Genomic DNA, 13,170 nt, shown 5'->3' with positions numbered 1-13,170 from the left:
CATGCACTGATTCGTACTGGCAAGTGTTCAGACGCACTGATGGCGTCAGTGATCCTCTGCATTGTTAGGAGAGAGTTTTTTTTAAAAGCTGGTCTTTTGGTCAAGGGCGGAAAGGAAGAAGCCAAAGGTGGATTTCTGAAGCTCCAATGCAGGAAATCCGCCATTTGGCGGAGATTTCTCATCCCGGTCACTTACATAGCACCTTGTTACATTACTTAGGATATCACCTCCAACGAACTACTTTTTGAAATGTATTCAGTGTGGTTACATAGGAAAATGTGACAGCAATTTTGTGCACAGTAAGGTCCCAAGTAGAAATGAGATGAAGAACCAGTTAATTTGTTTCTTTTCTGGTGATACTGGTGCAGGGAGGTTGGAATGTGGGTCTGGGCATCAGGAGAGCTGCCTTCTCCTCTTCCAATAGTGCCATGGGATCTTTTACATCCCCGGAACTGGGCCTTGGTTTAATATCTCACCCAAATGACGACACTCCACACAATGTCAGTACTGCAGTGTAGCACCTACTTAAATTGTGTGTTCAAGCCCCACTCCAAAAATCTATTGCCCTCTGGCTTGAATATTCTCAATGACTGAGTATCCACAGCTCTCTGGGGTAGAGAATTCCAAAGATTCACAATCCTTTGAGTGAATAAACTTCTCATCTCAGTCCTAAATGATCAATGCCTTAATCTGAGATTGTGACTCCTTGCACGAGATTCCCCAACCAAGGGAAACATTCTCAGCATCGACCCTGTCAAGCCCCTTAAAATTTTTTATACATTCCAATTAGATCATCCCCCATTCTTCTAAAGAGCAGGGAATATAGGCAGAGTCTATTCAATCTCAACATAATCCCCTCATCCCAGTCTAATGAACTTTTGGTGCACTTCTTCTCGGATAATTATGTCTACCCTTAGATAAGGAGACCAAAACTGCAGAGTATTCCAGGTGTGGCCTCACCAATGCCCTGTAATAACTGTAATACAATCGATTTAGTCTTCTATATACAAGATAGTATACCATTTGCCTTTAACTGCTTAATGTTTCTACATGTTAACTTTGTGATTAATGTACAAGGACACCTGGGTCCCAGCTTGCTGGACACTCAGTTCCCCATTATTTCCAGAATGCATCCGTCTTAACGGTAAAAGACATAAAACAAAGCATTTATTTAATATCTCTGCCATTTCCTTATTCCCCATTATAATTTCACCTGTCTCTGCCTCAAATGGACTCCTTTACTTTCACTAATCTCTTCCAATTTACATACCTATAGAAACGTTTACAATCTGTTTATGTCTATTGTTAGTTGACTCATTTTCTCTTTCCTGATAGTTTCTTGATCTTCCTTTGCTGCATTTTAAAATGCTCCCAATCCTCAGATTTATGACGCTTTTTGGCAACATTAGAAGCCTCTTCCTTTGATTTAATAGCACGTATAAACCATCTTGGGAAATTCGCTATGTTTATCAAAAAACAGTTAATGCAAACAAGCTCTATTGCTGAACCATTAACAATGTTATAAAAGAATGCTCCTTCAATCACAGTGCAGAGTTTGATGTGCTAAGGGTTAATATGTTCTCGGGCATTGTACTTGTATGGGATACAGCCAGTAAACATTACATTGATTAAATGGCAGAGCACTTCATACTTCAAATATGATGTAAGGTGGGCCATTGAGTGCGTAGGGATTTATAGCTATGGCTTCACTGCATGAAAAATGAAGCATCAGCAAGGCTGTCCAGCAAGACCACCAAGGTCATAATTATTACAGATCAATGATTTGTTCACAACACATATGATGAGTTGGTTTGTTTATTCATTGATCCGTTTTACATTTTTCTTCTTTACGGAGGATAATTCATCATACTGGTCTCCTTGAGAGCGCATTTTGTCCAGCATCAGTATGGAGTCACTTTATTTGCTATGTTCCTTGGCACTCCCCACTCCCCCTCCTCCCCACAAGCATATGCATCACAAAATAAAGCAGTATTGCAGGTATAAAGTGATGAATCACTAAACACACAAACTGACCCTGAGAGAGGAATGTATTCCAAGCAGTTTCTTAGTGGCACTTGTGCGAGTGCAAGAACACCTGTCTGTGACTGAATTTGCCCCAAAACTGTGACTAAGTATTTAACAACCCTGTAACCTGCTGTTTCTCTTTACTTGATAGCTAGTAAGCTAAATCAGTTGGCTCCAGAGACTTTCTTTAGTCATCTACTAAATTAATTATAGATCAAGCCTCCTCTACGAGTACAGACACAACATCATTAGCTGAGATAAGGATTTAACAGGTAACCATGCTAATTCTAATGTTTACACGGCCACATTGATAACACGACCACGCAATTCACATCATGAGATCTGTCCACTATAATGACCTCCCCTATATGTGCTTGCAATTTGTACTACTTCATCCTTTGTAGAGCTATACATTAATCTAGGGGCACTTTTTATTACAGTTGTACCAGAATTTCCTGAGGCGTATGTGATCAGTTTGTGCCTTCACCTGAGCACAAAATATTCACATCATTTTAATTCTGATAAGGCTACTGTCGTAACAAAGCCTCTTTGAGCAATGGTAATGGCTAGCCTAGTAGTCATTGTCTGTACTCAAACGGTAGATACGAAGAAATTATTTCCTTTGGCAGGGAATAAGTACAAGTGGACATAATAAAATTAGAGTTGGGACATTTAGGAGAGAAATAAAGAACCACTTTTTCCACACAAAGTAGTAGAAATCTGAATCTCACCCTCAAAAGATTGTGAATGCTGGGGCAATTGTAACTTTCAAGGCTGAGATCGATATATTATTGTTAGGTAAGGATATCAAGGGATATGGAACAAAGGTGGGAAAATGGAGTTGAGGTGCAGATCAGCCATGATCTAATTGAGTAACTCTTACCCTGAATAAACAGTAACTCTGTACAGTTACACAGTGAGTAACCCCAAGGGGCTGAAAGGCCTACTCCTGTTCCTATTGTGCTTTTAAATTGCCTTTTTCTTAGAATTGCCTAGTTTCACCTTTAAACAAACAATGATTGGTAAGTAATACATCCCAACATTGCCACCAATTGTCACAATTCAGCTGTTTTCCAGAACTAATTTTTCTTTCAATAGGAGTGCCCATAAACGGATCTAGATAGTAAATGTGTAGAAGTTCTGCTCTTTCAACAATCTGTCCTTATTTAATTGCATCACCTGAAGTTGACCATACACATGGAAATCTGTTTACTAAAGATAAACACAGACCACAGTTGTTTATCACATCTACTTCAAAATGGTGAATATCAAACCGAGACCAGTTTTACAAGCAAAAAACGACTAATATTTATTTAAAATTAAATAGGCATGTAAAGCATAAAAGTTCATAAAAAATACTAACAGTGCAATATATAAAAAGATATGAAAAATGTCGGCCATGGGCTAATTACCGTTTATACGTATTTCTGAATAAATGTAATGTCTAATAAGTTTGTCAAAATAAAATCTTTGTTACCGCAAAGGTAAACTTGATAGGTTTTGTCTTCTTGTGCCATACCCGTGTTGATGTAATGTGTGGTATCATACGGATTCCTCCAATGAGTAAGTTAAGTGAGTTTTCTGCGCGATCAGTTACCAGAGGACGCAAGAATACCGTATGGTTTTACAGATCTGCATTAACTTCCTAATTTATTTGAAGTCAGGTTTTCAAATGGCGATGGCTTCCTTCTGTGCTGTGCCATTCTCGACAATATAAATAACATGATGTATGAAAATATTCAAATAAATACATTAATGCAAGTCCGGAATTCAACAAAATTCATACGCTGACAACAGGAACATCGAGATTTGCCTGTGAAAGTTCACTAGTTCACAATTACCCAAAGAGTTCTTTTAGCTGAGTGTAACCAGACATTCACAATTGCTTTGTTTGAATTGAAGGAAATCCTGCTATTTACATCAATATGTCTGTTAGCAAATCAAAATCAGTGGAGCAATCTGCTCTATGATCAAAGACATTGGTTCTTCAATGAAAAATTAAATAAAGTAACTACGTTTACCTATTAGCTGATAAGGTTTCCTTTTTTCAAGGTTGCAAGTGGTTCTGGATGAAAAGAAGCACTCAATTGTGGCACAGAATATTTCGTATAAAGATTCAACATACAAAAGACTCACCTTTCTAAATGTTACCAACGCCGTGAGGCCGAAAATCAATGGTCAATACACAGAATGGTAATATGGCAAATTGTGATTGCCTATAATTCCACTGATCACCCCCTATTGCATACACCTCTAAACAAGAAAAAAAACACTTTTAAACAAAAAAAAAAGCACAAAGCTGACGAGGTTTTATTAAAGACTTCAAATCTGTACTGCAAAAATGAAACATTCAGTTGTCCAGTACATAGAACAGTATCTGACAAGGTAATCTGAACTCCTAAAACAAATAACTCTTGAAAGCTGGAACTTTAAGTTTGATCATCACAGGCCCAGAATCAGGCTTGTAAATAAGCAAGTGGTATCCTTCCAATTGTTCAGGTGTAGGGTCCAATACTTTATATACAGATTCACCAATATCAAAGTCAAAGTCAATCCATGATGCCGCCAAAAATTTATGTAACACAAACTTCCTGTTTAACCTTTGGTCGAGAAATCTTGGTCTCATCACTTTTTTCCTGTACAGGACCATGACATAGTGCTTTACGTTTGAACAACCGAAGGCTTGATCTCAAAAGATCGTTGTCCACCACTGGTTGATTTGTATACATCTGCTTGATTGTACCCTGATAAATACAAAACCAACAAAATGAATGTCTCAACATCAAAACTTTATATTTTCTTACTAAGTACAGATATCAAAAAAGGGCTCTCATAAACCTCTCAAGTAGTCAATTCAACACCACCAACTTTAAGACAAATTATCTACCTGGTTTCTAGATTGGGCAATGGTATGTAGGATCTCTTAGAATGCACAATGAGAAGGCGGGACATATGTAAAAGACACCATGAAATGAAAAACTAAATATATGCTGAAATGGTACCGAAGTGCTTCAATAGAGGCAAGAGGCAAAATATAGACGTCAAGCCAAAGGAGATGAGAAAAGTTTGGGTGTTGGGGGAAGCTGGAGATGACCAAAAGCTTGATCAAAGAAAAGAGGATGAAGTGGAGAGGCAGAGGTGTTTAAGACGAGTGAATTCCAGACAGTGGGAACTAGGCAATTGAAGATTTCTGCATTAATGGTGCGGTTTGTTTGAAATTTACAACAGGGAGCTTCCAGGAACACATTAATACCTGTAGGGACCAAAGGCAAACACATCCACAGCATTGGAAAATAATACCCTAAAGCAAACCAGGGAGGAAATTTGTTAGACAATCAATGCAGTCAGCAAAAACTGGCACTTACATAATGCCTTTAACATTCAAAACATCCAAAAGCATTTTACAGAGAGGAACAGTACTCTGAAGAGCGCGCTTAGGACAGGCGAGTGAGGCTTGGGTGAAAAGATGGATACTGAGGCTTTTTTAAAAAAAGAGAGCTAGCGAACAAGGAGAAAAAAGTACAGAGAATGGGGAGAGAAAATCATAAGAGGGAGATGCGTTTAGGCAAGGTATTTCAGAAAGCAGATTCCAAGTATTTGAAAGTTCTGCCACCAAGAGTGGCTGAAGGGGGATGAATAGGAGGCCAGAGTTGGAAGTCTGAAGTGTGTGAGATAGAGGAAGGAGATCTGGAGGAGACTGCAGAACTGGGGTGGAGCAAGGCCATACAAGGAATTGAAGACAAGGACAAGAATTTTAGATTTAGTGCAGCGGGGCAGGAAGCTGGTTTAGGTCTGCAAGAAAACAGACTGATGGAGGAGCAGGACTTATGGCGGGATAGGGCACAGATAGGTGCATTTTGGAGTTTATGGAGGGTGGATGAAGGAAGGACTGCAAGAGGAGTGTTGGAATAAATGTTGAGATGAATGTTGTGGTCATGGGGTCAAGAGAAGAGATAGACAGCTAGATTTGGGAGTCTTCAGCATACTTTCTGGGGGAAGATCATGTCACTAAGGAGGGGGGCAAGGCTATATCCATGGAGAAAGTTAATGGCAGAATTGTTTAGAATTATCAAAGGGTTTGAGAAAGTAAACAGTGAATCATGATTTTTTTTCCTGGTCCATGAATGTGTAACAAAGGATTTTAAATTTAAGACGGGTACTAGATGCATAAAGAGGGAAGTTACGATTTTATTTTGCAAGCAACAGGTTATTATGACATTGAATGCTTTACCATAAGTGGCTATTGCAGCAGAAACAAGCACACTTTTAAGAGAAAATTAAACAGGAGAGAAAAAGTATGGGAAAGATCAGGGAAAATGGCATTTCAGGAGATAGCTCCAGTAAGGGAATAGTTTCCTGTTGTACAGAAATTATGATTTTTTGAATCTATAGATGGAAATTTGCGACAAGTTTGAAATGACCACCAGGAAGAACATTTTTACTCACTGAATGATAAATGTTTGGAATACTCTGCCAGGAAAAATTCTGGAAGAAAAACAATGGCTGTGTTGAAGATAGTTAGATGCTATTATGGGAGTTACAGTGATGAGCTTCGACTGTGTGAACAGCCTTTTCCTCATGCCTTGGTTTTCTTATCTTCGCACCAGACATTTAAATAAATACACTTTTGAACATGGTCACTGGATGGTGATCAGGAGTCGGAATCTGGGGGTCATTTTTCTCCTTTTAGGCCATGGGGCTGCATCCAATGGCAACTGCTTGTGACTACAAAAGCTGAGCCAGCTAATTCAGTGCAGGGATCAAGAACCTTGTATTCATTTCCAACCGTTTAGACTGGGGGGCTTTGCCTGGCTGCAGCGCTCTGCGGCTACCCAAGCCAAGACCAGCTAACTGAGCACAGGGATATCAGGTACTTATCTGGTCTTTATGACTCAGTACAACACTGAGCCACCGGGGATCCTTTGATGACTGCATATTTTAACTTTAATATAAGGCTCCCAGTTAAATTACTCGGTCTTGTTTAAGCTATATTTAATACCATACTTTTAGATCCCACAATAGCACAAATTGTCATCAGCAGATTCAGAATCATTTGGACTCGAGCTATATGAAAGCCACCTCTTACTAAGATCTAATCACACTCAGATTTATTCTATGTATATAAAATTCTTGCTTAGAGTACTGACCCAGTTACTGACAAATAATAGAAAACCACTTACTTTTTCATTTCTAACTAACTGTTTGCGAATGGCAAGATCCCTACGAGAGCAAAGTGCTTTACAGCAAGGTCCCAGATTACTCAGCAGACTCGCTCTCTCTTCTTTTCTCTGCATAGCAGCCATGTTGAGAGCTCCAAGCTCATGTTCGAAAAGGTTTTCTGCATCTTTAAGAAAAATAAATGCATGTACAATGAATAAAGACAACATTTACGTTAAGAATGCAAGAAACACATTCATACTTGAAGAAAAAGATGGAACAGCTAAAACTATAGACTATATTATTAATAGAGTTACTACTGAATCAGCTTCCACCAGCCTTTCAGACAGTGCATTCCAGATCATAATAAATTGGCTGTAAAGCACTTTGAAATGTCCTGAGGGCATGAAAGGTGGCATATGAAACAAGTTCTTTCTTCAAAACACATTCTACATGGCACCAATTCTTAAAAGGACCGTGTTCAAAAACACTTTTTGTACTGGTGCTTGGATTACAGGAGAGCGGTGCTTAAGTGGAGACTTACCTTAGCACCGCTCTCCGTCTGCAGTCCTGATAGAAAGAGGTTTACATTTCCAATTCCTCCACCTCCTATTCTCAGGACTTTGATGCTGTCAGAGGTAGAGTGATATTGTGTCCAGTGATTCCTTCTAATTTGGATTTTCAACTCATTTAATATGTGGAGTTTTGCCAGTGGTTTACTACTTAGTCCCATTATTAAATCTCAGTTTCAAAGTCATCACACACACTGTTCTATTCCAGAAAGCCAGTAGGTGAGGAATAGAACTGGAGCCAATCTTTATACACTTTTATATATGGAGATACACATTACAAACATACACCTCCTAACCCAGCCCCCAGTTTCAGTCTGTTCCTATTTTACAAGTGAATCCCCAGTTGATGCCCACCACCTGCATACAATTAAATACAATTAATATACAATTACCAGATTTCCTTCTCTCTTTAAATAAAAATGAGAGTTTATACGTACAAACAAAATTTCAAAAGAAATTCAATGACCTCCATATTCTGCACAAAGCATTACATTGAGACACCCCTTCTCCAGGGGTCCTAACAATTTCTTCATTTCTTTTTTTGTAAAACAATCCATCAAGTTGATGTCTTGCAAAATACATGAACAGATTTGACGATAGACAGGCAATGACTAGTATTTAAAGAAGTATTACATGGTTTACAACAAATATACATTCTTCTAGGACACAAAAACTCAACAGGAAAGGTGAATCAACCATGGCTAACAAAAGAAGTTAAGGATTGCATTAGGTCAAAGGAAGTGGCTTATAAGGTCACCAGAAAAAGTGGTAAACCTGAGGATTGGGAGCAATTTAGAGTCCAACAAAGGAGGACCAAGAAAGGGAAGAGAGATTATGAATGTAAGCTAGCTGGAAACATAAAGGCTGACTGTAAAAGCTTCTTTAAGTATGTTAAAAGGAAACGATGAGCAAGGACAAATGTGGGTCCATTGCAGGCAGAGACAGGAGAATTTGTGGTGGAGAATGAGGAAATGGCAGGGAGACTAAACAATTACTTTGTATCTGTCTTCACAGAGGAAGACACAGAAAAACTCCCAGAAATACCAGGATACCACGCAGCTTGTAAAAATGAGGAACTGAAAGTAATTAGTAGCAATAAAGAGGTAGTACTCAGAAAATTAATTGGATTGAAAGTTAATAAATCCCCTGGACCAGATGATCATTCCAGAGTATTGAAGGAGGTGGCTATAGAGATACTGGATGCATTCTACAGATTCTGGAAGGGTTCCTGCAGACAGGAAAGTACAAATGTAACCCCACTATTTATGAAGGGAGCGAGAAAGAAACAGAGAACTGCAGACCTGTTGGTTTGATGTCAGTAGTAAGGAAAATGTTAAGAATCTATCATAAAGGATGAGATAACTGGACACTTGGAAAATGATACGATTGGACAGAGTCAACATGGATTTGTGAAAGGAAAATCATATTTGACAAACCTGTTGGAGTTTTCTTGAGGATGCTACTTGTAGGATAAATAAAGGAGAACTAGTGGATGTGGTGTATTTGGATTTTCAGAAGGCTTTTGATAAGGTCCCACACAGGAGGTTAGTAAACAAAATTAGAGCACATGGGATGGGGGGTGGGGGGAGGGGTAATATACTACAATGGATTGAGACAGAAAATAGAGAGTAAGAATAAATGGGTCATTCTCAGGATGGCAGGCTGTTACTAGTGGGGTAGAACAAGGATCAGTGCTTGGGACACTGCTGTTTACAATCTATATAAATGATGACACACAACTAGAAAGGAATGTAAGTTGTGAGGAGGATGCAAACAGGCTTCAAGGGGATTTGGACAGGCTAAATGAATGGGCAAGAACATGGCAGCTGGAATATAATGTAAATAAATATGAAGTGATCCACTTTAGTAGGAAAAACAAAAAGGCAGAATATTTCTGAAATGGAGAGAGACTGGGAAGTGTTGATGTCCAAAGAGAACTGGGTGTCCTTGTTCATGAGTCACTGAAAGCTAGTATGTAGGTTCAGCAAGCAATTAAGAGGGCAAATGGTATGTTGGCCTTCATTGCAAGGGGATTTGAGTAGAAGAGTGAAGATGTATTGCTTCAATTGTATAAAGCCTTGGTGAGACCGCACCTGGAGTATTGTGTACAGTTTTGGTCTCCTTATCTAAGGAAGGATATACTTGTTATAAAGGGAGTACAATGAAGGTTCAGCCGACTAATTCCTGGGATGGCAGGATTGTCTTATGAGGAGAGATTGTAGAAACTGGGCCTGTATTCGCTAGAGTTTCGAAGAATGAGAGGTGATCTCATTGAAGCTTACAAAATTCTTACAGGGCATGACAGAGTGGATGCGGAGAGGATGTTTCCTCTGGCTGGTGAGTATAGAACAAGAGGACACAGTCTCAGAATAAGGGGCAGGCTATTTAAGACTGAGATGAGGGTGGGGAATCTGTGGAATTCTCTACCCCAGAGGGCTGTGGAAGCTCAATCATTGAGCATGTTCAGGACAGAAATTGATAGATTTCTGAATACTAACGACATTAAGGGATATGGGGATAGTGGAGAAAAATGGCGTAGAGGTAGACGATTAGCCATGATCTGTTTGAATGGTGGAGCTGGCTTGATGGGCTGAATGGCCTATTCCAGCTCCTATTTCCTATGTTCCACCCCATCTTTTAAAAAAAAAAAGAGTTTTCTTTTCTCTCCAGCATTTGTTCCAAACCAGCAAGGTCAATCCATTAGCTTTTCTCACTCGCACTTTCCATAAAGTGCACATTATCCCACAACAAACAATAATCTATATAACATTCAATGGATATACTAGCTTCAGGGATGCCCATTGTACAGAACGTCACATAAAATATTTGACAAATAGAATCTCATATCCACCGCCTCCACATGAACCAATGTTTCAGCAGTCAGAGTACTTTTAACAACCCTTTTTATTTTCTAAGCTTCCCAAGCTGAAGGTCAACATTTCCTATTCTCACCCATCCAGAAATATTATGAAGCCAACTGCACTAGAATACCCATCAGGAAGATTAGCATGCGAAGCAACACTAAAATGACTAGCTTCATGTTCTTTGGGTCACCTCAGGCTGGGAACTTGAGTATGCATTTATGCACTTTTAATTTTTTTTTAAAACTGCTTATTTGTCCTTAAAACATTCTCTACCTTAGTATGTTTCATTATAGTACTTAACTCCAACATCAAAACTAGCATTTGGTCTAGTCTAAGTGTCCAACCAGTTCAACTGACCAATCAAGCTTCACAGTTGCTCTGTTTCTTCTTTCGAAGTATAATCTTTCTATGATGACCTAGTTCAATTAACCAGGATGGGATTAACACCCTCTAAAATAGGACTGCTGATTTAAAGTGATTCCAGACCGACTCTGCTTAATATCTAAACCAATATATTTCGAAGCCCCATAAGCTTCACTCCAAATTTTAAAATTTTATTCTAATCTTATTAATACATTTCTCAAATTCCACAGTATCATCCCAAAAGAAATCATCAACATGCATCATGAAGATGCCTGAAAGTTTACCTTGATATCAATAAAACATTGTGGGATCTGCTTTTTGTTGAACACAACCTATTTTCAACAAAACAGATCTCACCGAAAATACCAAACCCTTTATGCATCATTTCGGCCATGGACACATTTATTTAGTTTTCACAGTTTTTCTTCTCCATCTGCTACCTCTTTGGATGGCTTCAGAAACAATTTTCTCTGAAAAATATCGCCATGCAGAAATGCAACTTTTATGCTGATTGACCAAACCATGAATATATGGTCAAAAGAGCTTAATAGATTTTTATTACTTTTCCAGTGGGAGAGTCCACTCTAATATCTGTATCATCCCGTCGCACTTCAAAACCCCCAGCAACTTGCCTCGCTTTAACCTAATAAGTCCCATATGCAAGGACTTTTGCAGTACAAATCCACCAACACGACAAAGCTGGTCAACCTTTATTTGGTACTTCAGAATAAACTCCAAACTCTCTCCAACCAACTCCCTTTGTTTAGCCTCTCGTTAGTTTATCCTCAAGTTAATTGGCAGCCACCAAAACTTCACTATCGTGAGGACTACTTCTGTTACATGACTGTAATGTGATCTTTATTTCATTGACTGATCTAGACAAACTATGGCCTCTCCTTCCACTTGTGTGTCTGTCGGGACTATAATATGGAAATTTATAGCACAAGAGGCCATTCGCCCCATCGTGTCCTTACTGGCCAACAAGTAGCCATCCAGCCTAATCCATTTTCCAGCTCTTGGTCTATAACCTTGTAGGTTATGACACTTCAAGTGCATATCCAAGTACTTGTTAAAATGTTATGAGGGTTTCTGCCTCTACTAACTACCCTGTCAGGCAGAGAGTTCCAGATCCCCACCACCATCTGGGTGAAACAATTTTCCCTCAAATTCCCTCTAAACCTTCGACCACTTGCCCTGAATCTATGCTCCCAAAGGGAATAGGGCCTACCAGGCCACTGCAATTATGTCTCGCCTCAGCCTCCTCTGTTCCAAAGACATGAACCCTAGCCTATCCAATCTTTCCTCATAACTAAAATTCTCCAGTTCAGGAAACACCCTCATAAATCTCTTCTGCACCCTCTCCAGCACAATCACATCTTCCCATGTTGCAGTGACCACAACTGCACGCAGTACTCCAGCTGTGGCCCAACTAGTGTTTTATACAGTTCCAGCACAACCTCCCAGCTCTTACTTTCTATGCCTTGGCTAATAAAGGCAAGTATCCTGTATGCCTTCTTGACCACCTTATGTATCTGTCCAGACACCTTCTGGATCTCTGAACATGCATTCCAAGGTCCCTATGCTCCTCTACTCTTCTCAGTAACTTACCATTTATTGTGTACAACTGTGTAGTCTCCCTCTTGCACTTTCAGAGGTTCTTTCTCCGGTATGTGATCGTTTACAGACAAAAGAGTCACTTCTGGACTCTATCAGTACTTGCACTGTACTTTCTTACTCTCCACTCTTTCACTCCATTCTGCCAATGAATGGATCTCACTTCTTGACCATCATCCTGAACATTCAACCATATGAAAACTTGACAGTAGCTTTTCCTGCACGTCCCACAATTGTTACACCCATCCAATCACCAGACCCCTTTGCAATGTATGTCACTCAAGTATTCACTTCACTCTGGGCAACTAGCCTGTGGATGTGATAGCTCTGTCATGTTTGCCATGATCACTCACATTACCAATATCCAGCCCTTGATCGATCACATGCTGTTCCTTTGGAGCTTCATCACAAAACACATGATCATTTGAGGTACAAGGTGCCTCAATTACTTCTATCAGCTGCTAAGAGACCAAGATCTTGTCATTAATTCCGATCAATCGTGAGGCATGAATCTTAACAGTTTGATTGCTACGTTTGATAAGTACTTACCATCACAGTACTTACCTATTGTTATA

General features: G+C 39.3%; 1 protein-coding gene across 8 annotated transcripts in view; it reads right to left on the bottom strand.

Annotated features, from left to right (window-relative positions):
• Positions 1-3,332: 3,332 nt before the first annotated feature.
• The window catches only part of zc3h13 (zinc finger CCCH-type containing 13), a 150,498-nt gene continuing 140,660 nt past the window's right edge, over positions 3,333-13,170 (bottom strand). For all 8 annotated transcript variants that reach the window (XM_068040171.1, XM_068040172.1, XM_068040173.1 and 5 more), the window contains 2 exons: positions 7,206-7,369; positions 3,333-4,769 (listed from right to left, as the gene is read on the bottom strand). In XM_068040171.1, the coding sequence (XP_067896272.1) occupies positions 4,599-4,769; positions 7,206-7,369 (335 nt within the window). In that variant the 3' untranslated portion in view covers positions 3,333-4,598. The remainder of the gene's footprint in view (positions 4,770-7,205; positions 7,370-13,170) is intronic.

Source organism: Heterodontus francisci, chromosome 10 (assembly GCF_036365525.1).
Source record: "Heterodontus francisci isolate sHetFra1 chromosome 10, sHetFra1.hap1, whole genome shotgun sequence".
NCBI classification, from domain to species: Eukaryota; Metazoa; Chordata; class Chondrichthyes; order Heterodontiformes; family Heterodontidae; genus Heterodontus; species Heterodontus francisci.
Note: the sequence above shows the minus strand (reverse complement) of the source record. Positions and strands in the feature narration are given on the sequence as shown.